Source organism: Trichosurus vulpecula, chromosome 3 (assembly GCF_011100635.1).
Source record: "Trichosurus vulpecula isolate mTriVul1 chromosome 3, mTriVul1.pri, whole genome shotgun sequence".
NCBI classification, from domain to species: Eukaryota; Metazoa; Chordata; class Mammalia; order Diprotodontia; family Phalangeridae; genus Trichosurus; species Trichosurus vulpecula.
The window spans coordinates 113729288-113754021 of record NC_050575.1 but is presented as its reverse complement, the minus strand read 5'-3'; the positions used below and the strand labels follow the sequence as shown (position 1 = coordinate 113754021).

The 24734-nt window shown below is 47.2% G+C and overlaps 1 protein-coding gene and 1 long non-coding RNA gene across 2 annotated transcripts; one reads left to right on the top strand and one right to left on the bottom strand.

Annotated features, from left to right (window-relative positions):
* Positions 1–4874: 4874 nt before the first annotated feature.
* REM1 (RRAD and GEM like GTPase 1) lies at positions 4875–12558 on the top strand. The gene is made up of 5 exons (XM_036753099.1): positions 4875–5002; positions 6264–6591; positions 9955–10037; positions 10507–10711; positions 11597–12558. Exons 2-5 carry the CDS (start codon positions 6264–6266, stop codon positions 11869–11871), a joined length of 891 nt encoding a protein of 296 aa, XP_036608994.1. The 5' UTR covers positions 4875–5002; the 3' UTR covers positions 11872–12558.
* Positions 12559–17729: 5171 nt separating this feature from the next.
* On the bottom strand, positions 17730–24457 carry LOC118841175. The gene is made up of 3 exons (XR_005009843.1): positions 24131–24457; positions 20615–20742; positions 17730–18627 (listed from the first exon to the last, which is right to left on the bottom strand). It is a non-coding gene; the product is annotated as an uncharacterized LOC118841175 (long non-coding RNA).
* Positions 24458–24734: the final 277 nt, after the last annotated feature.

The following is a 24734-nucleotide window of genomic DNA, read 5'->3' as shown; positions in this document are numbered from 1 at the left end:
TATGATTCCATTAGTGCAGCTGGGCTCCTGCTCCCAAGGAAGTTCAATTCCATCTGTTACCTTTTTATCTCATCCACAGAATATTGTCCCCCTCTTCCTCCCCATTCTAGGGAGTTCCGTTACCTGGGGGGCCAAAGACCAGGAGCAGAACAATGACCGAGCCCAGAAAGAGAAGCTTCATGGCTGAAGGTCCTCCCCAGGGAGAAAAGCAGCAGGCCTGATGAGGAACAGACTGTCCTCCGTGGGCCACAGCTCCCTCCTTTATTGCCTTTGCACGTGGGGCCGGGCCAGGGTCAGTGAAGCAGAGAAAAGGTGCATAGCCCCAGTTCAGAGCAATGACGTCAGACAGGCAGACCCGTAGTCAGCCATATAGGGTGACCTGTGGTGATGACTGGGGGTAGGGGGAACAGAATGCAAATAAGCAGACCAAGACCTATCCTGGATGATCACAGGATCCTCAATCTAGATTTCCTCTAATCCAGCTCCTCCATTTTACAGGTGAGGAAACTGAGACCCAGAAAGGGGAAGTGCTTTTCCAAGGTCCCCCAAGAAGATGCATTCTATATTATTATTGAACACAGGACCAGGCCCGGCTAGTATTTGATGCCCCTCAGCCCCCTCATTTCTCTGCTTCTAACGCCACTTTTTTTGGGGGAGGGGGTGGGGCAGAGGTAGCTAGGCAATATGGATTAAGTGACTTGCTCAGGGTCACACAGCTAGTAAGTGTCAAGTGTCTGAGACAGGATTTACACTCAGATCCTCCTGATTCCAGCACCGGTGCTCTATCCACTGCACCACCTAGCTGCTCCCTAATCCCACTTCTGCCATTTGTTAGCCATGTGACCAAAGGCAGGGCTCTCATAACCTCTCAGAATTTCACTTCCTTCTGAAATAAGAGTGTTTTACCAGATGATCCCTAAGGTCCCTTCTGGCTCCAGTATCCTGTGTTCTATGTCCCTTCCGAATCCGAGTGCTCTAGGGCTCATCTACGGAGAATAATAGGAATGGTGGTAGCAATAATTATAATAATAGCTAACATGTATATAGTGCTTCCTATGTGCCAGGCACTGTGCTAAGCTCTTTGCAATTATGATCTCATCGGATCCTCACAAAAGCCCTGCAAGGTAGGTGCTATCATTATCCTGATTTTACAGTTTAGGAAACTGAATCAAAGAGAGATTAAATGACTTGCCCAGGGTCACACAGCTACTAAATGTCTGAGGCCAGATTTGAACTCAGATCTTTCTGGCTCCAAGGCTGGCACTCTATCCACTGAATCACCTAGCTGCCCTCAGTTCAATTACAGAGAGGTAGAAGAGTAGCTCCATAAGGAGGAAAAAGGTCGAAGTCCCCACTGCAAAATTTTGCATAGAACAATCTCGTGGGCCTCACCTTCTGGGCCAGGTTAGAGGTGAGAATCAGTTTCACTCTGAAGCAGTTATACTTTCATCTCCAGGTCGTTCTCAGTTCTGAAATCCTGTGTTCTAAGTTCCCTTCCAGCTCTGGCCATCTGAGACTTTTTTTTTTGTTCTAAGATTCCTACTTCAAGAGGTTGCTTTGAGTATCCTCTCTAACTCCCTTCAAACTGAACCAAGATGGACCAGATTCACAGCAGTCTGAGCTCCTTCCAGCTTCAGCCCGTGTTATCCTGCTTCCCCCAGTCTCATTCACATCTTGGCCTAGCATGGTACAATCTGCACTGACCCAACATCACAACACACTCCACAGGACCTCATCAAGGCCCTGACACTAAGCCAATTCTCCATACACACAGCTACCACTCTAATTCAGGACTTTGTCACTTCTTGCCTGAATTATTGCAATGGTCTATTGGTGTACCTGCCTTCAATCTCTGCCTTCTCCAGGTCATTCTTTATACAGATGCCTAATTCCTAAAACTCAAGTCTGACCATGTCACTCCCTTACCCAAGAAACTTTGGTGACTCCCTACTGCCCCTAATATAAAACACAAACTCCTCTGATTGGCATATAAAGCTTTCCACAATCTGGTTCTAACTCGTCTTTAAAATAAAAATCTTTTTTATTATGAATTCAATAAACATGAACATTTTAATATGCATAGAACAGAAATTGTATATGAAACTGTGAACTTCCATTAATGTAGTTTTTCCTAATTTAACATAATAGCAAAAAAAAAAAACTACCTCCTTCTCTGTCTGTGCCCCTTTCTGAACTGCCTTTGCTCTCTTCCATATTTTTAAATGTTTCATTGATGATCTTTTCTTTCTTTTCTTCTTTTTTTTGTTTCACTATCACTACCTACAAACTCAACCCCCCCCCAAAAAAATTTGAAACCCTCCCTTATAACCAATAAGGATAGCCAAGCAAAACGAATCACTATGTTGGTTATATACTTCTCGTGCATCACCCCTTTGCTGTGTCAGGAAACAGGCTTCATCATCAGTCTTCTGAAGTCATGATTGGCCCCTCCATAGATCAGAGTTCTGAAGCCTTCCAAAATTGTTTTCCTCTCTATTGTTTGGTCACCATTGGTCATTTGTTCTCCTGGTTCTACACACTTAACTCTGCGTTGGCTCATACAAGTCTTTCCATGCTTCTCTAAATCTAAGTCATAGTCATTCATTCTTATGGCACAATAATATTCCATTACATTCATATGTCATAGCTTCTTCAGCCTTTCCCCAGGGTACCAATTGATGGGCACCAGTTCTTTGCCACCACAAAAAGAACTGCTGTAAATATTTTTGCACATATGGGTCCTTTCCATCTATTTTTGATCTCTTTGAGAGTATAGGCCAAATAGTATAGTTAGGGTTCAGTGATCAGCACAGTTTAGTGGCTTTTTGGAAAAGGTTCCATGCTTTCCAGAATGTACAAACTGTCTTTCCAGACTGACCTCATATTACTCCCCCTCATACACTCCATATTCCAATTAAACTGGTTGACATTGTTCTCTGTGCCAAATAGTCTACCTCCCACCTCATTGCCTTTGCAAAAATGAGCTCTTCCCCCATGCTTAAAATTCTCTTCTGCCTCACCTCTGCCTGTTGGAATTCTGAGCTCTCTTCAAGGACCAGGGGTTTGAGAGCAACCTCCCCCAAGACCCTTTCCTTATACCTCAGTTGTTAGTGCTTTTCCCCCACCCCTAGACGCCCCCTCCTGAAATTTGTTTTGTATATATTTTATAGGTATCTATCAGCGTACATGTTGCTCCCTCCTAGTAAAACACAAACTCTTCGAGGGTTAGAACAATTTTCTTTTTTTTTTAGTATTTGTTTCCCCAGCACCCAGCACAGTACCTAGCACATAGTAGGTGCTTAATAAGTGCTTGTTGAATGAATGAATAAGATGCTCTCTAAGATCATTTTATTTTGATAAGATGATCTCCAAGGACCTTTCCAGTTCCCATATTCTTTGAAAAGGACAAAATTGCCCATGGTTATAGAGCAAGTTATTAGCAATGCTTAAAACCCAGGACTTTTTCCATTTCTGGAATTTTTTGACTGTTCCTATTCTGCTACTCACCGGCTGTCTGTGCTTAGGCAAGTCCATTCCTCTCTCAGAGTTCTAATTTCCTCAACTCCACAAAGAGGCTAATCAAACTTGTGTTGTCTTTTCTAGGCCTCAGTTTCTTTTTCTGCGAAATGTTTGGAAGCAATGTGGTATGTCAGAAGGAGTGCAACATTGGAAGTCAGAGGCAGGAAGGAAACAGACAAAAATAAAAACATTCCTAACTCTCAAGGGGCTGACATTCTACTGGGAGTTAGAGGATCCTGTCTGAAATCCCGGCTCTGTCACATACCACCTGTGTAACCTTGAGCAATCACCTAACCACTCAGAGCCTCAACTTTTCCATCTGCAAATTGGTAGAGCTGGACCAGACGACCTCTAAGCAGAGCCAGAGCTAACAATATTTGTGCTTGGGGCAGTACAAATCACCCTCAGTATAAGGATATAGAATATACCCTCAAATCAATTCTTCAAAGTGGAGGAGCAGGGTTCTCCTTCTGCCACTCCCTCTCTGCACACTTTGGGAATGGGGGAGGATAGGACCCATAAAAAGCTCCTTCTCCCTCCTAAGGAGGAGAGGTGGGGACCATTGGTGTAATGGGAGAGGAGGACACCCTCTCATCCCAGGTCATCAGAGTATCTACTCCCAACATCCTTGTGTTCCAGCAAAGGATCACCACCTTTTATGTACCTTCCCAGGGACAGGCCTCACCCACTATCATAGAAAAGCAGGACAGAGAGTTTCATCTACTCATGGACCCATAAAGGTGAAGAAAAGAGTCATTTGGGTGGGTAGGGGTTATGTCAGACCTTGCCATCTTATGCAAGGTACATCTATCCCCTGGAATTGGCATTGAGCATCTGGGTGATGTCTTCATGCCTAAAGACTCCTTAGCCTCATCAGTGCCTTCTTCGGAGAGTGGCCAACACCGAGTGCACTGGAGTTCCATGTCCCTTTGGTGTTCTCTCAAGACAGAGAGTGTGCCAATTTCCTTCAGCTCCCTCCAAAAACACAAATTCCGGGTCGGGGTGGGGGAGGTGGGGGTTGGAAACAGTTTTACAAGACCCACTGAGTCATCAAAGACAGATTTCTGCCTTTCCTGGTGAGAAAGAGAAGACGATGAAAGCACCAGGGGCCAGGGCCGGACTCCCTGGGGAAAAGCCGAAGGTGGAAGAGATACAGATTTGTTCACTTCACAATTTTGCTTTTGGCTTCAGAGTTAAGAACTGCTAAGTGGAATGGGTGGCAGAGTAGGACCTTTTGCCAGGGCTGGACTGGGAGGGAGCAAGGCTGAGGTTCTGTAGCTGGGGCCAGCGCTCTGGGCGGAGCCGGGGGAGGGGTTCCGGCGGTGGCGACTCCTCCCTACCTCGGGCTGGGACGGTGGGGCTGCTGGGCGGCTCACCGCGAGGAGGAAAGAACGGCTGGCCCGGGATTCGACGATACCGGCGGTGGCAGCAGCTCGGGGGGTGCCCCAGAGGCGGAGCGGAGCCCCAGCCCCCCAGTGCCGGGGTACGGGCGCCAGCTGGCGCAGGGCAGGGAGGGGGTGGGCGCTGGGAGAAGTTGGGGAAAGTTTAGTCAGAGTTGGCCTGGGCACCCCTACCTCTGCCCAACATACACACAGTTGGAGGCTCCTGGCCTGGGGCAGAGCAGGGCGCAGAGAGATGGAGCGGAGGTGGGATCTTGGAGCTCCTAGGGATGGGGGATCCCAATTCCTTCCGAGTCAGGGGAGGATGCCAGAGTCTCTAAGGCTTGGGCGTGGGGGGAATCCTTAGAGCTGGGGTTTGGAAGTGGGATGGATCCTCAAGCCCTCCGATAGAAAAGAGTTTCTCGGAGAGTGGAGCTGGTAGTGCTAGGGACCACCTGGCCCTGCTCCCATCTCAGACTGGAACAGACGAGACCCCTGGGGAACATCTCCCCGAGTCCACGCATCGCAGTTGGCAGAAGACCGACTCCCTCCCCTCCCCAACAGCTGGAGGCCGCCCCATGGGTCACCCCGAAGCCTAGCCAGCTGCTCCTGAATATTTTACGCGGGCGGCGGGTCGGGGACGCCGTTCCCATGACACTTCCCGTCTCTTGTTACCTCCCCACTAGCCGACCCCTCCTCCCTGCCACCCGCATCCCTACCCCCTTTCCTTCTCATCCACAGAGATTCAGAACTTGGGCCCAGGCCCTGACTGGTCTAAGGCCCCTTCCTTAATCCTCAAGAAGTTCAATGAATTAGGACCTCTGCCCCACAGTTTGGCTTCTGAAAAGTTGCCTCTCACAACTCCAAACCACCCCTCACCCCCATCCCAGGGCAGCAAAGGTCTGAGAACCACTACCAATTTCCCACTCCCAAGCTGGACCAAGGGTCAGGGGTCTTCCTCCTTCTTTTGTTTATATTTGAACCAAACAGAAGGGAGAGATTATGGTTCTGAAAGTGTGAAAGTAATTTTAAGTGTGTGTATCTCCATGGGTGCAGAATTATATATGTGTATGTCGTCTATGACTACACAGGTTTGTATATTGGCCTGAGTGTACGCTTAGCTCTGTGTGAATGTATGCACATCAGCGCTGTATGTGGTTCTTGGCCTCTGCATGCTGTCACCATACGATTAAGAAATGTCAGTGATGTATGTATGTGTTCTCTGGGCCTGTGGCTAGAAGAAAACCCTAACTCAATGCCAAGTCTCCCCCACCCCCATTAGAACAAAATGGACCAAAAGGAGAGCCAGTGACCTCTTTGCCCAGTCTTTTATTCACCAGAAACATGTCCCCTGTTCTCTCCAAGATGACGCTGAACACCCAACAGGATCCTCAGACGGTCCTGAGAAGGCGAGCCAGCACCCCACTGTCCCTAGCTCCAAAGCCTAGCTCAGGCCTTTTGGCCCCAAAGCCCCCCAGGAGATCGAATCACCCCCAGCTCTGCCAGTCGTCCTCTCTCAATCCACCCCCTCGGCCCCCCTCGCCTGCCCTGGACAACTGGTCCTCTGACTCCAGCGACTCTGGTGATTCCCTGTACCGTGTAGTGCTACTTGGAGACCCCAGGGTAGGAAAGACCAGCCTGGCAAACCTTTTTGCTGGTATACAGGATCGAGACCTACAGGAGCACCAGGGAGGTAAGACCCTCAAGAGGGTAGAATGGAACCTCTGGTGGGGGGTTGGAGGGGTGGAGAGAAGATGACATTAGTGCAAGTTTTAAGTCTTAATAGTTTAAATTATAGGGGTGGGGAACCTGAAGCCTCGAAGCCCCATGTGGCTAGGTCCCTGGGTGCGGCCTTTTGACTGAGTCCAAGTTTTACAGGACAAATCCTTTTATTAAGGGGATTTGTTCTGTTAAGTTTGGATTTAGTCAAAGGGCCACACTTGAGGACCTAGAGGGTCTTTAAACTTTAAAACTTGCACAAAGACTTCTGGAACAAACACCTGGTATTTGTATACAAAAAAGTAGGTTTGGGATATGTGCTGATCACAAAATCACCAGTTGGAATTGGTGAATTGTAGAGTCCAGCTCAGATCTGGATAGTAATTCCTTCCACAACTTCCCTGACTGTCCCTGATCAATTTGTCACCCAGTCTCAGACTTGAAGAGCTCCAGTGGTAGGGAGTTCACTATCCCCAGGGACAAGTCCTTTTACTTTGAGACAGTTCTGAATGCAAGCAAGCCTTTCCTTCCCCTGAGCTGAAATCTATCTCTCACTCACCTTCTAGTTCTGCTTTTACTGTTCTACAGAACAGAATCAATCTCTTTTCTACATAATAGCCTTTCAAATATTTGAAGACAGTGATCATTTCTCCTCAAGCCTTCTCTTCTCCAGGTAGAATAGGCCTATGGCCTTCAGCCAATGGCATCCAGTTCTCTCACCATCTTGGCCATCCTCCTCTGGACACACTCTGGGTTATCAATATTCTTCCTAAAATGCAGCATTCAGATTTGAACACAATAGCCCAGTTCTGGTCTGACCAGAGCACAGAACAGCAGAAACTTCACTTTTCATTCAGGGCCCTCTATCTTAATGTAGCCTAAGGTCACTTGGCTGGTTTGAACTGCTAGGCCATGCCATACTATTAATTCTTAACAAGCATACAGTCCTCCAAAACCCCTGAATCTTTTTCGCACAAACTATTATCTAACCATACCTCTCCCAACCTAGATTTGCCTATTTGTAGGCTATGTTTTCCCCTATTCAATTTAATCTTATTAGCTTTAGCCCACCATTCCAGCCTGTTGAGATCTTTTGGGAGCCTGACTTTCGCCCCACTTGTTACCTATACTTCCTAGCTTTATGCTCTCTGCAAATTTGGAAGACATGTTGTCTAAGCTCTCCTTTAAGCCATTAATAACAATGCTGTTCAACATAAGGCCAAGGTCAGATCCCTGGGCTATTATACCAGAGACCTTCCTCCAGGTAGACATGATCTATTCTTTGGGTCCCGTTCTGAACCCACCTAACTATACTATTATCTATCCCATAGCACGTTGACTTGTCTGGAGGGATAGCATAGGAGAGACATTGTCAAAGCCTTATGTAATCATTGGATTGGTATGTTCACGTGTAATTTTGTTGTTATTCAGTCATTTCTAGCTGTGTCTGACTCTCCATGACCTCATTTTCTTGGCAGAGATATTAGAGTGGTTTGCCATTTCCTTCTCCAACTTATTTTACAGATAAGGAAACTGAGTCAAACAGGGTTAAGTGACTTGTCCAGGGTCATACAGCAAATAAGTAGGTGAGGCCAGATTTAAACTCAAGAAGATGAATTTTTCTTACTCCAGGCCTGGCACTCTATGCACTGCGCCACCTACGTACCTATATAATAGGTGGGGGGTTCATAAGTTTGCATATGATGATAAGTGATGTAATAAATTAATATTAATAGTAGAGAGTCACCCAGGTATCCTCCACAATTCTACTATCTCTAGGCCAGGGAGCAGCTTTGTCTTAGCTTAGGAAGGAGCAAATAGGGTGCCCCTTCACATTCCCCCTTCAGTCCTACTGAACCAATATTTTATTAAGTACAATAGTGTAGTGTAATGGGAGAAGCCCTGAACTTGGTGCCAGGCAAGTTGGCACACACTTTTAATCCCCGCTGCTAGGGAAGCTGAGGCCGGTGGGTCACCTGAACTCAGATGTTCTGGGCTATAGTGGGCTAAGCCAATCAGGTATCCAAACTAAGCCACCCCAGTGTGATAAGCTGCCTGAGAAGAGGGAGCCACTAGGCTGCCTAGGGAGAAGCAAATCAGTCCAGGTCGGAAACAGGGCAATCAAAGTTCCCATGCCAGTCAATAGTGGGATCGGGCCCTTGAGTGGCCAATGCACATCCAGCCTGGGCAAGATAGGAAGACCCAGTCTCAAAAAAAAAAAAAGACCTTGGTTCAAGACCTGGCCTTGACATACTAGGTATGTGATCTTGAGCAAGGCACTTCCCTTCCCTCTGCCTCAGTTTTCCTAACTGTATAATGGGGGATTTGAACTAGATGATCACTAGCCTGTTGCTCTGATCCTGGTACATACCATAAGTTCACCTGTGAGAAGTGGAGTGGCAAGACCATGGTCCTTGATCCATCCCATACATGTGGACATTAAAACCATGTTCAAGGACCCCCATGTCCCATAGCCACTGGCAGCTAAACCAGGATCTGAACCCAGGCGTTCAGGTGCCTTCCTCTGAAGGAAGGCTGGCAAGTTGTATGATCAGCAGAGAGGGCTAAGGAACCCACAGTCCAGACTGAGGACACTAGTGCCCCAGGGAGCTTCATGACTAACACCCTCCTGCAAGCAATCAGGAGCATAAATCTAGAAACTGGGAGTTTATGGGAAGTTAGTAGCGAGTGGACCTCAGGTAGGACTGAATTCTCTAGCCCTTGCCCCCACTCAAAGGGAAAGAACCTTGAACTGGAAGGTGGGAGACCCAGTTAGTTTTGAGTCCTAACTCTGCTATGGACTTAAAGTGTGACCTTGGTCAAGTCTTTTCCCTTCTCTGCACTTCAGTTTCCCCACCAATAAATTGAGAGAGTTGAACTAGATGTTTTCCAAGGTGTCTTCCAGCTCTAAAATTGCTAAAAGAGGTGACCAATGGGAAAGTGCTTAGAAAATGTCTTCTTTTGCTCTGGGGGGTGATCTCATGGACACAGGCCAGGAGAAGCTGAAATGAGGACTCATCTGGCTGTTATAGGGCATCTGAACATGAACCCGGTGAGATCAATGCTATGGAGAAATTGGGCTAAGTTATGAGACCACCCCTGAAGAGACTAAGGTAGTATAGGAGAGAGTATGCCTTGAGGTATTTGGGGAAATACTTGTATGGTGTTCTAATTATGTCTTTGAATTAAACATCACTTTGTAAAAAGTAAAGAAAGAAGTCTTTTTCTAATTATTCAATTTCTGCCTTTGAACCCAAGAATTTCCATCTCTTCTTCTGAGCTCAGCATCACTCTACTCCTAAGCCCCACTGAGCCCAGGCTGTCCCCTCTATTCCAGAGGACATGTATGAGAGGACCCTGTCTGTGGATGGAGAGGACATGACGCTGCTGGTTATGGACACCTGGGAGTCAGAGAAACGGGTATGGAGCAGGGGACAAGGACAGCCTGGGCAGCCTGATGGGAAGCCTCCTGAGAATTCTAGAAGCCTGGGAGCCCCGAGCTTCAGCAGAGTAGACAGAGGGGTCCCCAGGTGTATGGATTCCCCAAATGGAGCTGCCATAGAATCATTTAACATTTGTTGGACATTAGAACATAGAATATCTGAGCTGGAAGGAACCTTAGAGACCATCTGGCTCAATCCCCTCCTTTTACAGGGGCAAAAACTGAGGCTGAGAGAATGGAAGTTACTTGCCCCAGTGAGTCCATGGCAGACCCAGAATCTGAACCCAGGTCTCTTTGTTCCTGAGCTGAGGTTTTTCCCAGTGCACCATAAGCCCCTCAAGAATAGCCATCCCCTCCCGCCTTGCCTAAGAGAATGAGTATCCTCCTTCTTCTCCTGGGAGGCCTGGGAGGCCTCTGAGAACATGGCTTCACTCTTTTCCCCTGCAGGACGAGAAGAGCTGGCACCGTGATTACTGCCTACAAGTGGGCAGCGCCTATGCGATCGTGTACTCCATCACAGACCGAAGCAGCTTTGAGAGTGCCTCTGAGCTGCGCATCGAGCTTCGAAGGGCCCGCCAAGCAGACAATATTCCTATCATCCTGGTAGGAAATAAGGCAGACCTGGTGCGCTGTCGGGAGGTCTCTGTGGAAGGTGAGGACAAAGGCCTCAATCTACCTGGTCTGTCCTGCTCTGTTAACATTTCCCCTTCCATTCTTTCTCCTGCTACCACCCTGGAAGTACAATGACCCTGGGCCCCTGGGCTCCTGGCCCTGACTGGAGCTAAACTGAAGTGAAATTGTTCCACCATCAGAGCCATACTAAGGTGGGCCATTTGGGGATTTACCTATCACCAAAAAAAAAAAAATCCATAGGATGTCAGGCACTCTTCTCCCAGGTGACTGTACCCCAGGTAAAGTCCCTCTGGCAGCATCTCCCCCAGCAGCAGCCTTATAGTATCCTAGGGACCAGTATTACAGAATGTTTCTCCTCCATAGGCCCTCATGTCCAAGTTTCTCTCCACCTCATACCCCTAAATGAACTTGTCTTTAAGAGCATATCTGGGGGCACTTTTTCTTCTGCTTGCTCTCTGGGCATTCTTTGTGAAATTTGCCCTGGGCACCAAAATTGCTGATTATCAATCTACCTACTATTCTCTCCTCCCTCCCTGCCTTTCTTTCCTTCTTTCCTCACCTTCATGGGACTCTCTCTCCATCCCTACTTTCTCTGCTCCTCTCTGTAACCATTTCTTTCTTCTTCTCCCATTTTTCTCTCTGCTTCCCCCTCCCAACTTCTCTTTGGGACCCTGCCTGCTCTCTCCTTTTGCTTTTCCCCACACTCATCTGCCTTTTCTCCTTTTTCCTATATGTTACTCTGTTTCTTCCGCTCATTCAACTTCTCCCCTCTGACCCCCTCTACCGTCCCTTTTCCTCTCCTCTTCTCCTGTTCTGCCTTTTCCCATTCTCTCCTTTTTTTTTCCCTTTCCTTGCCTCCTCTCTTTCCCATCTTCTCTCTTTGGTCCCCTTCCTTCTCCTCTAGAGGGTCGGGCTTGTGCTATGGTATTCGACTGCAAGTTCATTGAGACTTCAGCAGCCCTGCAGCACAACGTAGCGGAGCTCTTCGAGGGCATTGTGCGCCAGATCCGCCTGCGTCAGCTGGGCCAGAAGGCAAATGGCCCCCGTCTTCCAGACCCTCGCCCCAAGAGCCTCAGCCAGAGGGCCCGGCGGTTCCTGGCCCGGCTGGCCACACGAAACAACAGGAAGCTAGCACTGAAGGCCCGATCCAAATCCTGCCATGACTTGTCTGTGCTTTGATACCAGGCTCTACCTCACTAGTTCCAAGAACATAAAAGGGAGAGGGGAGGCACCATCTAGTCTGGGACCAGCCCCAGAGGCTTCCCCAGCTGCCACCCCCAACCCCCATATAGTCACCTCCCTGCTGTGCTGAACCAAATATTTTATCCTCCAGGTATCACTGATGTGACCAGCCATAATGACTCCAAATTGGGAGGAGAGGGATTTCCAGGCTTGCAGAGGGAGAGGCAGATCAGAGGGGGGCAGCCCACGTCCAGTGGGATGGACCTAGAAGTACTGTCCAATCTTACCAGGCACCCCTCCTTCACACCCACAAACAGAAAGGTCTATGTGATCTGAGTAATCCTGGCACCCTTGTTGTGCCTGTGAATCAGGAAGGAGAGTGCCAATGCTGGACAAGACATCCAAGTGCCAGCCCTAAGCCCCCCAGGGCAGTGGGCAAGCAGCAAGCTGAGGGAGAGAGCTTCTGGGTGGACCGCCCAGGTGGTGACAAATAGAGCCAATGAAACCATCCTTTTTTGGTGGGGGGGAGAAATTTCCTGGCTGGAGATAGGATGGACAGACTTGGAGGAGAAGATAATGCCGCCATCTATACCTTTTTGTACCACCTGTCTCATCACCAAGCTATCCAGCCAACTATGGCCCCAGAAGCTCCTGCAATAAACCAGATCTGAGAGATGCCCCATCCATCGGTTGCTGTGTATACTCAGAGTTCCACTTTTCCTTCTCTAAGTCAGGGCAGGGTTTGAGAAAGAGAGAGAGAGAGACAAGTTACAGCCTCACTTCTCTCCCTCCTAAGCCTGGCTCTGTCAACAATGCTTCCCAAACTACACCTCTGGTGGCCCAGGATCCTCAAATTCATCTATTTGGGCAATAGGAATATGTAGAGTTATATCTGTGCATCCGGTTCAGGCTAAAGGAGATGAAGAAAATGTAACGTGCCAGCTCCTGTCCTCAAGGAGTCCTGACCTATGCTGGGTACAGTTTCATTTCATGAACCCATTTTTCAGATTGGAAAAATTCAAGAGCACGACAGAGCTGGAAGAGACCTCAGAGTATATTCTGCTAGAATAAGAAGAGGCCTTAGAAAATAGGATATTTGAGCTGAAATTATCCTACTCCCTCATTTCACAGAAAAGAAAACTAAAACTTAGGAAAGGGAAAGATGTGCCCAACGTCACACAGCAGGTTTGTGGCAGAGTCTAGAACACCCAATTCCTAGAACCATGTTCTTTCCATTATATTATGCTGCCTATCTCCAACCCTAAAGGAAGGTTCTAGGGTTCCCCTCCCTGACAGCCCCAGATGTGGGGAAGATCGGAGGCAGCCTAACATCTGGCTGGTGGGGGTTGGGGAGGGGAAGAAAGGACTGGGCTGTGGGCCAGGATCCAGCTGGCTTGTTCAGGTCAGGTCAGGAGTTTCCAGTTAGAAGGGAGTTGAGAGGCCCCAATGAATTATCTGTCTCTTGTTGGGGTAGGGGGAGTGGCGTTTGTCATATTGTTTGGGTACTGGCTGTAATCCTATTCACAGAGCAAGATTCCTCACTGCCCCATATTTACACACACACACACACACACACACACACACACACATCCCTTCTAAACCCATCCTAGACATCTTCAGCACAAGTACCTTTCCTGCCCCTGAAATGGCACAAGGATCCTGGCAGCTGCATCAGGCACCCAGGATGGATGGTACCCATCCTTTTCACTCATCCCGTCCTCGCACATACACAGTAGAAAACTTGATTAGGATCTTAGAACATAGAATGTTTAAGACAGAAGTGTCCTTAGAACAGAAGATGTCACCTTGAAGGAAACCTAGACTAGAGAATGTCAATAACAGCAGGGTCCTTAGAACATGGGATGTGTGCTGGAATATATCTCAGAACACAGAGCATTCATGATAGAAGGAACTTTAGAACATAGACTGTTAGTAAGAGAAGAGTTCTTAGAATACAAGATATCAGCTAAAGTAAAGAGGACTTTAAAACATTAGGATTCTTAGAACATAGATTGTTAATGAGAGAAGAGTCTTTAGAACATAAGACATTCACTAGAAGGAACCTTAGAACAATAGTGATAGGCAGGGGAAGAAAGGGGACCTACAGCCTCAAGGCCACATGTGGCCCTCTAGGTCCTCAAGTGCAGCCCTTTGACTGAATCCAAGATTTGTTCTGTGAAGTTTGAATTCAGTCAAAGGACTGCACTTGAGAATCTAGAAGGCCACATGTGGCCTCGAGGCTGCAGGTTCCCCCCCCCATAGAGTATTACCTAGGTTACACAGTGTGAGACACAGTCAAGAAGACCTGAGTTCGAACATTATTATCTCAGATATTAGCTGTGTGACCTTCTCTGAAATATGAATAATGGCATTTTTTCCTAGAATTGTGAGTATCAAATGAATGAACAAACATAAAAATACTTTGAAAATCTTAAAGCTTCATAAAAATGCTGACTAGTATTATTATCATCATCATCATTATTATTGTTGCATATAAGGGAACTTAGGATATAGAATGTAAGTCATAGAAGGGGCCTTAGAGCATGGGATGTCAGCGAAAGAGGGGGCCTCAGAGCATGGAATGTCAGTGAAAGAAGGGGCCTTAGAGCATGGAATGTCAGTGAAACAAAGGGGCTTAGAGCATGGGATGTCAGTGAAAGAAAGGGGCCTTAGAGCATGGGATGTCAGCGAAAGAGGGGGCCTCAGAGCATGGAATGTCGGCAAGAGAAGGGGCCTTAGAGCATGGAATGTCAGTGAGAGAAGGGGCCTTAGAGCATGGAATGTCAGCGAAAGATGGGGCCTCAGAGCATGGAATGTCAGTGAAAGAAGGGGCCTTAGAGCATGGAATGTCAGTGAAACAAAGGGGCTTAGAGCATGGGATGTCAGTGAAAGAAAGGGGCCTTAGAGCATGGAATGTCAGTGAAAGAAGGGGCCTTAGAGCATGGAATGTCAGCAAAAGAGGGGGCCTCAGAGCATGGAATGTCAGTGAAAGAAGGGGCCTTAGAGCATGGAATGTCAGTGAAACAAAGGGGCTTAGAGCATGGGATGTCAGTGAAAGAAAGGGGCCTTAGAGCATGGGATGTCAGCAAAAGAGGGGGCCTCAGAGCATGGAATGTCAGTGAAAGAAGGGGCCTTAGAGCATGGAATGTCAGTGAAACAAAGGGGCCTTAGAGCATGGAATGTCAGCGAAAGAGGGGGCCTTAGAGCATGGGATGTCAGCAAAAGAGGGGGCCTCAGAGCTTGGAATGTCAGTGAGAGAAGGGGCCTTAGAGCATGGAATGTCAGTGAGAGAAGGGGCCTTAGAGCATGGAATGTCAGTGAGAGAAGGGGCCTTAGAGCATGGAATGTCAGTGAGAGAAGGGCCCTTAGAGCATGGAATGTCAGTGAAAGATGGGGCCTTAGAGCATGGGATGTCAGCAAAAGAGGGGGCCTCAGAGCATGGAATGTCAGTGAAAGAAGGGGCCTTAGAGCATGGAATGTCAGTGAAAGAAGGGGCCTTAGAGCATGGGATGTCAGCAAAAGAGGGGGCCTCAGAGCATGGAATGTCAGTGAAAGAAGGGGCCTTAGAGCATGGAATGTCAGTGAAACAAAGGGGCCTTAGAGCATGGGATGTCAGCGAAAGAGGGGGCCTCAGAGCATGGAATGTCGGCAAGAGAAGGGGCCTTAGAGCATGGAATGTCAGTGAGAGAAGGGGCCTTAGAGCATGGAATGTCAGCGAAAGATGGGGCCTCAGAGCATGGAATGTCAGTGAAAGAAGGGGCCTTAGAGCATGGAATGTCAGTGAAACAAAGGGGCTTAGAGCATGGGATGTCAGTGAAAGAAAGGGGCCTTAGAGCATGGAATGTCAGTGAAACAAAGGGGCTTAGAGCATGGGATGTCAGCAAAAGAGGGGGCCTCAGAGCATGGAATGTCAGTGAAAGAAGGGGCCTTAGAGCATGGAATGTCAGTGAAACAAAGGGGCTTAGAGCATGGGATGTCAGTGAAAGAAAGGGGCCTTAGAGCATGGGATGTCAGCAAAAGAGGGGGCCTCAGAGCATGGAATGTCAGCGAAAGAGGGGGCCTTAGAGCATGGGATGTCAGCAAAAGAGGGGGCCTCAGAGCATGGAATGTCAGTGAAACAAAGGGGCCTTAGAGCATGGAATGTCAGTGAAAGAAGGGGCCTTAGAGCATGGAATGTCAGCGAAAGAGGGGGCCTTAGAGCATGGGATGTCAGCGAAAGATGGGGCCTCAGAGCATGGAATGTCAGTGAGAGAAGGGGCCTTAGAGCATGGGATGTCAGTGAAACAAAGGGGCTTAGAGCATGGGATGTCAGTGAAAGAAAGGGGCTTAGAGCATGGGATGTCAGTGAAAGAAGGGGACTTAAACACGGAAAGGACCTCATTACCCACTGTCAGAGCTGGAATAGCATTAGAGCATAAAATAGCATAGAATATAAGAGCCAGAAGGGACTTTAGGACATTGACCACAGGACAGAGGAGCTGGAGGGACCTTTAGAACAGAGAATGATTGTCCACTTTCCCTGCCCCTCCTCCTCCCTGGCCCCTGGCTGGCCCATCCAAGCAGCCTGAGTTAATGGGGCCAGGAGCCTGACTGAGCCTTGAGCCAGATGGGTGGATCCCAGCTGTAATTGTGGAAAGTTGGCAGGAGACAGCCAGCAGCGGCAGGGAGAATGGAAAGAATGATATCGAACCCAGAAAAATGTAACCCAGATAATAAGCCCAGCAGACCCTGCCTGAGATGAGGAAAGGAATGATGAGCCAACCCACTGGCAGCAGAAAGGGGTTGAAAGCAAAGGAGTTTTTGAAGCTGAGCAGCCTATTCCCCAGATCTCCATAAGGGGAAGGCTGGACAGGCTGCTTTTGAAGGGACCACTGCCTTGGGAAGCATGCCTCAGCCTACCTGGTCCTAGGGTGAGATGTAAAAGTGGGAAATACAAGCTGAACCCTGCTCCAGGGAGGCAGGGGCCAGCACTTCCTGCTGAGCCCTGACCCTTCTCTGAAGGGATTTCTGAGTTCTTTAAAGACCCAAATCCCAGATAAGCCAGGGGAATTGCCCCTCTGTCATCACTGCCACCAGCCCCTGCCTAGCTTCTGGAAGCTCCAGATCCTTTCAGCTCATTTGTCATATGTGAAGCCAAGAATCCTTCCCTTAAAATGCATCTGAGACACTCTCTTTTGAGACTAAACTTCACTAGAGAATTATGAGGGAAAGGGACATTAAGAGAGTACAAGGTTTACAATGGCTTAGAGACCTTTTGTTTAACCCTCTCTGATCCCAGCTCTACTAGAGATTCACTGTGTCTTTAGGCAAGGATCTTCCCCTCTCTGGAACTCAGTTTCCTTATCTTCAAAATTATGGGATAGAGCACCAGGCCTGGAGTCAGGAAAACCTGAGTTCAAATCTAGCCTAAGAGACTTTATTAGCTATGTGACCCTGGGCAAGTCACTTAACCCTGTTTGCCTCAGTTTCCTCATCTGTAAAATTAGCTGGAGAAGGAAATGCAAACCACTCCAGTATCCTCATTAAGAAAACCCCAAATGGGGTCACAAAGAGTTGGACACAACTGAACAACAACTATATAACTTCAAACCTTGCATTTTGTGTTCAATGCCCTGACAACCTATAATCTAAGGTCCCTTCCAGTTCTAACACTCTGTGATCTTAGCTTCAGCACAGGGAGGTGGTATGTTTTGAAAGGCATTGGAGGGAAGGGGGAGACACTGAAGCTTCAACTCCCAGAGAGGGCAGAGTGAACAGGGAACATACCTGCCATCCTTCCCATCCCCAACCAAGAGGACATGACAATTCCTGCAGTAAAGTCAGTTGGTGAAACATTTATTAAGTACCTACTGTGTGCCAGGCACTAAACTAAGAGTTGGAGCTACAAAAAGAGGCAAAAGATAGTCCCTGTCCTCAGGAAGATATGTAAGCAGTGATATCCCTACTATGCATGCTCTATCAGTATGTGTTACTAGTGGTACAAGAGTCCTGACTTGAGTGCTTACTAGCTTTGTGACCAGTCATCGACAAGTCCCTTGACCTAAGGTTGAGTTTCCTCATCCATAAAATGGACAGCATCCCTACAATACCAACCTCAAGCAGTGGTGCTAAGGACTTTCTAAACCTCGAAGGGCTAGAAAAATGTGAATGATTGTTATAATGACAGCTATTATTGTTATCATGTAATTCCTACCAATGCTAAGTTCCCCTGGTTTTCTCCCTAAGCACCTGAACCCAGAAGAGGTTTCCCAACTAGCCACGCTGAAAACCAAGCTCTCTTTCTCCAGACATGATTCTTCCCTTCAGGGTCCAGCCAAAGAGCTATGCCAGCCTCCGCCTGACCATTGGAAGACACCGGCACCCTGCCCACCACCCATCTCCGATGATAGCAGCTCATATTTCTCCAGGGTTCCTTCCTTTCAGGGGACAGAACCCGGTCACCTACACCCTGAGATTCAAGAAGCTAAAAAGGCGACATTGCTGTAAAATCTTATGCCTCCATGGTCCTGTCCAGGTGTCTGCAGCTCTACCCATTAGTCTCTCCCTCTGGGTTAGGGCTTTGAAAGCCCCTGTGCAAACATGTTCTAAATAGGAATGAGAGCCAGAGTGGGGCCAGGGGTCATTAGACACTGTCTGGAATTTGGTTCCAGTTTCTGGCTACGACAGTTTATCAGGAACACTGATGATGACAATGATGATGACTCCCATTTTTCCATAGTACTTTACTCTTTACAAAGTTTCTTCACAACAAACCTGTTAAGGGAGAAAGGACAAGTGTTACTATCTCCATTTCATTTTACAGATGGGTAAACTGAGCTTTTTGTAAGTGTTAGAACCAGATCTCTATTCCAATCCAATTCTCCTGACTCTTAGGGCCAAGGCCCTTCTGGAAAGGCCAAGCATAGTGTAATGGGGTGGGGAATGTGAAGGATTCAGTCAAAGGGCTGCACTTGAGGACCTAGAGGGCCACATGTAGCCTCAGGTTCCCCACCCCTGGCTGTAGAAGAATGAGTCCTGGGCTTTAGATTCGGAAGGCCTGAGTTTGAATCCTAACTGTGCCATTGACTAGGGTAAGTCACTTCATCTCCCCTGTCTCTAGTTCTTCAGCTGTAAACTGAAGCCTTGAACTAGCTCATCCACACTGGATCCCTCCCTACTCCAACAACTTGTTTCTATAAGTCACTCCCACCTCTCTGAGCCTCAGTTTCCTGTCATGTAAAATGAAAATACTAATACTTGTGCTATCTAACACACGAGTCTGTTGTAAGGAAAACCTTCTTCAAACTTTAAAGTGCTATGGGAATATAATCTGGCGCAGGAGCAGTGCACTGGCCGTAGTAGTTGGAGCGGCGGCAATCTTTTTATTCCATCACAGGGTCAGAACCTGGAGCGTGTTGGGGGGGAAAGGGGGAAGGGCTGCCTGGATGAGGAAACCAAGGGCAGAAAAGAGGGACACCCTCAACAAAGAAGAAGTATGAAGGAGGAGGCTTTTCCTCTGTGGGGTTCCAAGGTTTGCCCCTGAGGGCTTCAGCAAATCTAAAGGCAGGACTTTCCATCCTGAAGGGATGTGAACTGTTATGGAAAAAGTGATAAATCTGTGGACAGATGAATGTCTCCCCAGGGCCCCTCACACGCCCCAGGGCTCACACGCCTGGCTACTGGAGAGAGTTTGCACGTCCTCAGCAGAGTTTCTATCCTGGTCCTAGTAAGGTTTGGATTGGAAGATTTGGATCAAACCCATCACCCAGCTCCACCCTCCATTTCCCAGAATAGGGAGGGTGGGCCACCAGAGGTCCTGGAAAACAACAAATAATCCCAAACCCTCTTCTAGGGCATCTCATTCTTTTCACTTCGCCAGAGCACTTTTATTATAGGTCCAGCCCTGGCCTGTTCCCCAATCCCCTGGACCCTAGAGCTGTATAAGTCCTGAGGCTATCTGTAGTCAAAGGGACCTTGGGTCCACAGGCTTAGGCAGAGCATTGGGGGTCAGAATGAAATCCAAAATAAGGAACAGCAAGCAAGAAAAATGTATCTCCCATCCTATTGTCCTGGGAAAAGCTGACAGGGAGCCAGCTGCCCAGAATGGAAAGTTCGCTACCTTGAAGGAGAGGGCCAAGACTGGAGAATCTGTTGATTGAGAAGGGAATGGGGGTAGGGAGTAGAGAAGGTGGACAAGAGCAGCAGGGAAAATGTAGTTTGCACCAGTTCAGCTCTGGACTTCCAGGGAGTTTGTGGAAGGAAACTCAGGGTCCACTGAGTTGGCCTCTCAGTAGCGAGACACTACTTCCCTGCCTAGCTGCTCCTCCCCCTTCCTCCTCTCTCTAGCTCTTTCCACTCATCTGGGCATTGTCAGCTCCTGGATCAGAGTAGTTGGCAGCCTCTGAAATTAAGCGTGGGCAGGATTTGAGGGGGGAGACACTAACGTAGGACTAGACGTAGGAGAAAGGGGAGGTGTACTGAAATGAACAACAGACTTAATCAGGAGACCCAGATTTGAGTAGAGTCTTTATCATAACTAGCAGGGGTGCTACCAGGGACTTCTGTATATCACTTTGGGCAAGGAGTGCCACCCATCTTAGCTTCAATGCCCTCATCTGAATAATGGGATAATAAACCCTGCCTTCCTCACATGGCAAATGAGGACCCAATTTTATATGATGTGTGTTGTCAATATAAAATACTATAAAAAGCCGTAAGACTTTAAAACTGAAATATATAAACGTCAATTCTTATTACTCACTCCAGAAAGACAGCTAATGTTCAGTTCCAACTTCACATTTAAAGAGGATGACTCTAGGATCCCTTGAGAGTCATTGGATCTGTCCTATTCACAATGACCTTGATTTTGCCTACATTTTCCCACACTCCCTATGAAATGACATTGAGAGAAATGATTGTTAATAACCAATCAGTGTGGGGGAGGGGGATCTAGAGTTTTTTCTCTTTCTCTTTCCTCCTTCAAAGTCCAGTCCTGGTGAAGGATAGGGCAAATGATGAGATTGGCTTAACATTCTCCTCAATCTTGGGTGGGACCCCACTCAATTGGGAAAGCTTAGTTCTGATTAAAAGGTAAAAACTATCTCATCCAGGTGAATTCTGGCCCATTGTTCAACTGGTCTGGGTGGAGAATAGATCCTTTTGTATAGCTTGCTGGAGCTGGATATGGAGATGAGTCTCTTTGTCCAAGAGTGACACATAAGAGTCACATCAGCCCCTCATTAAAATATGCCATTCTCTTATTGTTAACCAATCAGAGTTGATTTCCTCCTGTTGGGAACACCCACCCTCCAAGGGTATTTAAACTTCCATCAGGCCCCCAAGGTTGGTCTTCATTTTGAGAGAAAACCACTTACCTCAATCTATTAATTATTTTCTAGCCATAATTAATAAGTTGATTATTAATTACCCAGAAAATTTATCTCTCAGACTTTTCATTCCTCACAACGTTGGATAGCCGTGTGAGCTTGGGCAAGTCACTTTCCTCTCTAGGCCTCGATATCCTTAGCCAAATAATGAAGAGTAAAACAATGAGCTATGAACAACAAAAAAAAAATGGGGAGGGCGGGTTGGGGGGAATCTTTTTCTTTCTTTTTTTCTATCTTTCTTTCTGTATGTTGGAGGCAAGAGAAAGATCAAAGAAAGAACAGGTCTGCTTCTAGGGGTGGATGGGATGATAACAGATCATGGAGAGAAGGCGGAACAACTCAAATTTTATTTTTGCCTCCCCTTCCTCTACCAAAGGGAACTATCTTTGAACTGAAGAGGATTGAACAAAAATAATTAACAAGATTCTTTAGGTTGACATCATTCCATAAATCATTACTCTGGATTCAGTTCAATTTTAGCACCTGGGCTGTCCCCAGATATGCGCTCTTCACAAGGTTGCTGTTCCGTTGTTTCTCAGTCACGTCTGACTCTTCAAGACCCCATTTTGGGTTTTCTTGATAAAGAGATTTCCTTCTCCAGATTATTTTACAGAGGAGGAAACTGAGACAAACAGGGTTAAGTGACTTGCCCAGGGTCACACAGCTAGGAAGTGTCTGAGGCTGGATTTGAACTCAGAAAGATGAGTCTTCCTAACTCCAGGGCCAGCACCCTATCCCTGCACCACCTAGCTGCCCTCTACAAGGTTACTCTAGGTCAAATGCATTCTGTATGTACATCATAGCTGCCCAGCTCTCATTGATCTGTCTAATTGGTCTGGTTAACTAATCAACCAGAGAATTCATTATTACTGTTATTATTCCTTAAGAAGAAGAGGAAGAGGAAATTAGCATGTATACAATACTATTTAAGATTTGCAAAGCACTTTACAACTGTTTCATTTGATCCTCACAACACCCTGGGGGAGGTAGGTGTTATTATCGCCTTCATTTTACAGATAAGGAAACTGAGGCAGACAGATTAAGTGACTTGCCCAGGGTCACAAACCTAGCAAGTATTTGAACAAATATTTGAACTCATGTCTTCCTGACCAGAGGTCCAGCACTCTATCCACTGTACCACATTAACTCAAAGCAGGAAGCAAATCTATTTAATTGAGTAAGGGGCATCCAGGTGGCATGGTGGATAGCACACTGGGCCTGGAGCCAGGAAGACTCATCTTCTTGAATTCAAATCTGGCTTCAGACACTTACTAGCTATGTGACCCTGGGTAAGTGACTTAACCCTGGTTACCTCAGTTTCCTCATTCGTAAAATGAGCTGGAGAAGGAAATGGCAAACCACTCCAGTATCTTTATCAAGAAAACCCCCAATGGGGCAACAAAGAGTCAGACCACAACCGAAACACAGTGAGTAAAGTGATGAAAAAGGATTCCCCCGTGTGCTCATAGGGTATACTCTTCCACAAGCTATCACACCACTAATAGGAGAGGGTACCCACACAGAGAACACACCTGACATGGGCATATTCATGGACACACACATAGGGACATGTTCGGCCACAGCATGTTCTTAACTGGGGCAACTCGCACCTCCAAAGCCGCAGACCTTTGACAACATCATGACACTACTCTCCATTGCATTGCCTCTACTGGGCATCTCCACTGGTTTTATGGTCATCACTCTGTTCTCTGTTACCATCTGCTAGACTTCAGCTTCTCTCCGGGACCAGATTCAGCTTCTCTTTGCTCCCATTTGTGGCTAATCAACAACAAAAGCTAGCAGAACCTCCTTCCCACCAGACTAAGGTTAACTCTTTCCTTCAGACCAACCTTGCCTATTCTGACTCCTTCAACCTAACTCGGACCTGAGTTATCTTCAGAAATCACACCCCATGGTCCTAGCAAATGTTCCCTCTGCTCCATGTTAGCAAAGTGCAAAGGGGCTGGGGGAGGCTGTGTTGGGAAGTTTGCTTTCAATTCCTGAGCACATCATGCCTTCTTGTTTGTAAACCACAGGTCTGGGCTGGGTAGAGACAACCACAAAGTGCCAACTTTGCCCCACTTAACCAGGAACAAAATGGTGAGGCTTTTTTTTTAACTTCCTGACTTTTTATACAACATTTTGACTGCATTTGGCATGGGTTTCTCTACACAAATATTTGTGAAACACAGATCTGGTCGTTCGATTAGTTCTGTGTCTTCCTGACTATACTAGGCCACCTCGCTGCCTTCCCTGAGTCCATTCGAGTTGCCATGTCTGGACAAGCCTCATGTCGGAGCAATGAGAGATCTGGCAGGTGTGACTATGGAGCTGCTGTGCCATTGATCTTTGAAAACTTGTGGAGAACAGGAAGGTGCCACAGGATTGGAGATGAACAAATGTTTCAATTTTCAAAAAAGGTCGATGCCTTCAAAACGCTGACCTTGACTTCAGTTCCTAGCAAAATTCTAGAAAGTATGATTAAAGAGATAGTTGTTAACAAACATATAGAAAAGCAAGTGGTCCTGGCACATAATGGATAGATCACGCCATATTAATACTCTTTGACGGCGTTATCATACTCGTAAATCAGAGAAATGCCACAGACAATCCAAAACCTAGATTTCAGCAAGATTTTTAATAAAGGTTCTCCATGCTCCTGGACAAAATGGAGAACTATGGACTAGCTAAAGAATAGCTCGATGGAGTCATAACTGATGGAGTGACTAGATGCGTACTTCATAACATTTGCTGAGAGGATGTAGCAGAAACAGAAGGAAAAACACATTCCCCACCCCCAAATCAAAAGAATTTCTTCTCCTATACCTGGATACTAATACCTCCTATACACCCTCTCTCACCAAGGGGAGCATTTTCCCCATCAAATTTACTTCCAAGTGCGGTGTTTGCTGCCTTGCTTCAAGGGCCCGACCCTTCAGATTGTTCTTCGAGTCTTCAGTGGTGCCCTGGGCTCAGCTTCTGCAAATTCTGGAATGGACTAATCTCACTGGATCTCTGGTCCTTCAACCTATCGAAGCTCATAAGCTCATCCTGTCTCCAGTGTTTTACCTAGAAGTAGGGAAGAACAGACAAGAGAGAGGCAGAAGTAACAGCACAGGTATGTCCTCACAGACAGGACTACATACAGCCCAGCCAGGTCAGAGAGAGCCCACGGCCCCTCCCTCACCCAGAGAAGGCCATCCTCCTCCCTCAGCACAGCAGGGACAGGCAGAAGGAGAGAAATGGATTTTGTTGGCTAACGCCTTTGTATACATACTCAGTTCCAATTCAGCAACCAATCAAAAAGCTCCCTTTGCCACACTGTTATTGATGAGGAAGTGATCTTAGAAAACCTTTGCATGTTTCGAAGCCCAGGTAGGGGATTGCATCAGCCTGAGCAAACAGCCTGTGCTCCTAAGGACGGGACTCTTATTGGGCAGTCCATCATTACAGAGGGATAGGATTACATGTTTGGAGCTGGAAGAGACCTCAGAG

Coding starts and splice junctions, on each gene's coding strand:
- REM1 (XM_036753099.1), top strand. CDS start 6,264: ATGACGCTGAACACCCAACAGGATCCTCAGACGGTCCTGAGAAGGCGA. Junction 6,592..9,954: donor CCTACAGGAGCACCAGGGAG/GTAAGACCCTCA, acceptor CCTCTATTCCAG/AGGACATGTATGAGAGGACC. Junction 10,712..11,596: donor TCGGGAGGTCTCTGTGGAAG/GTGAGGACAAAG, acceptor CTTCTCCTCTAG/AGGGTCGGGCTTGTGCTATG.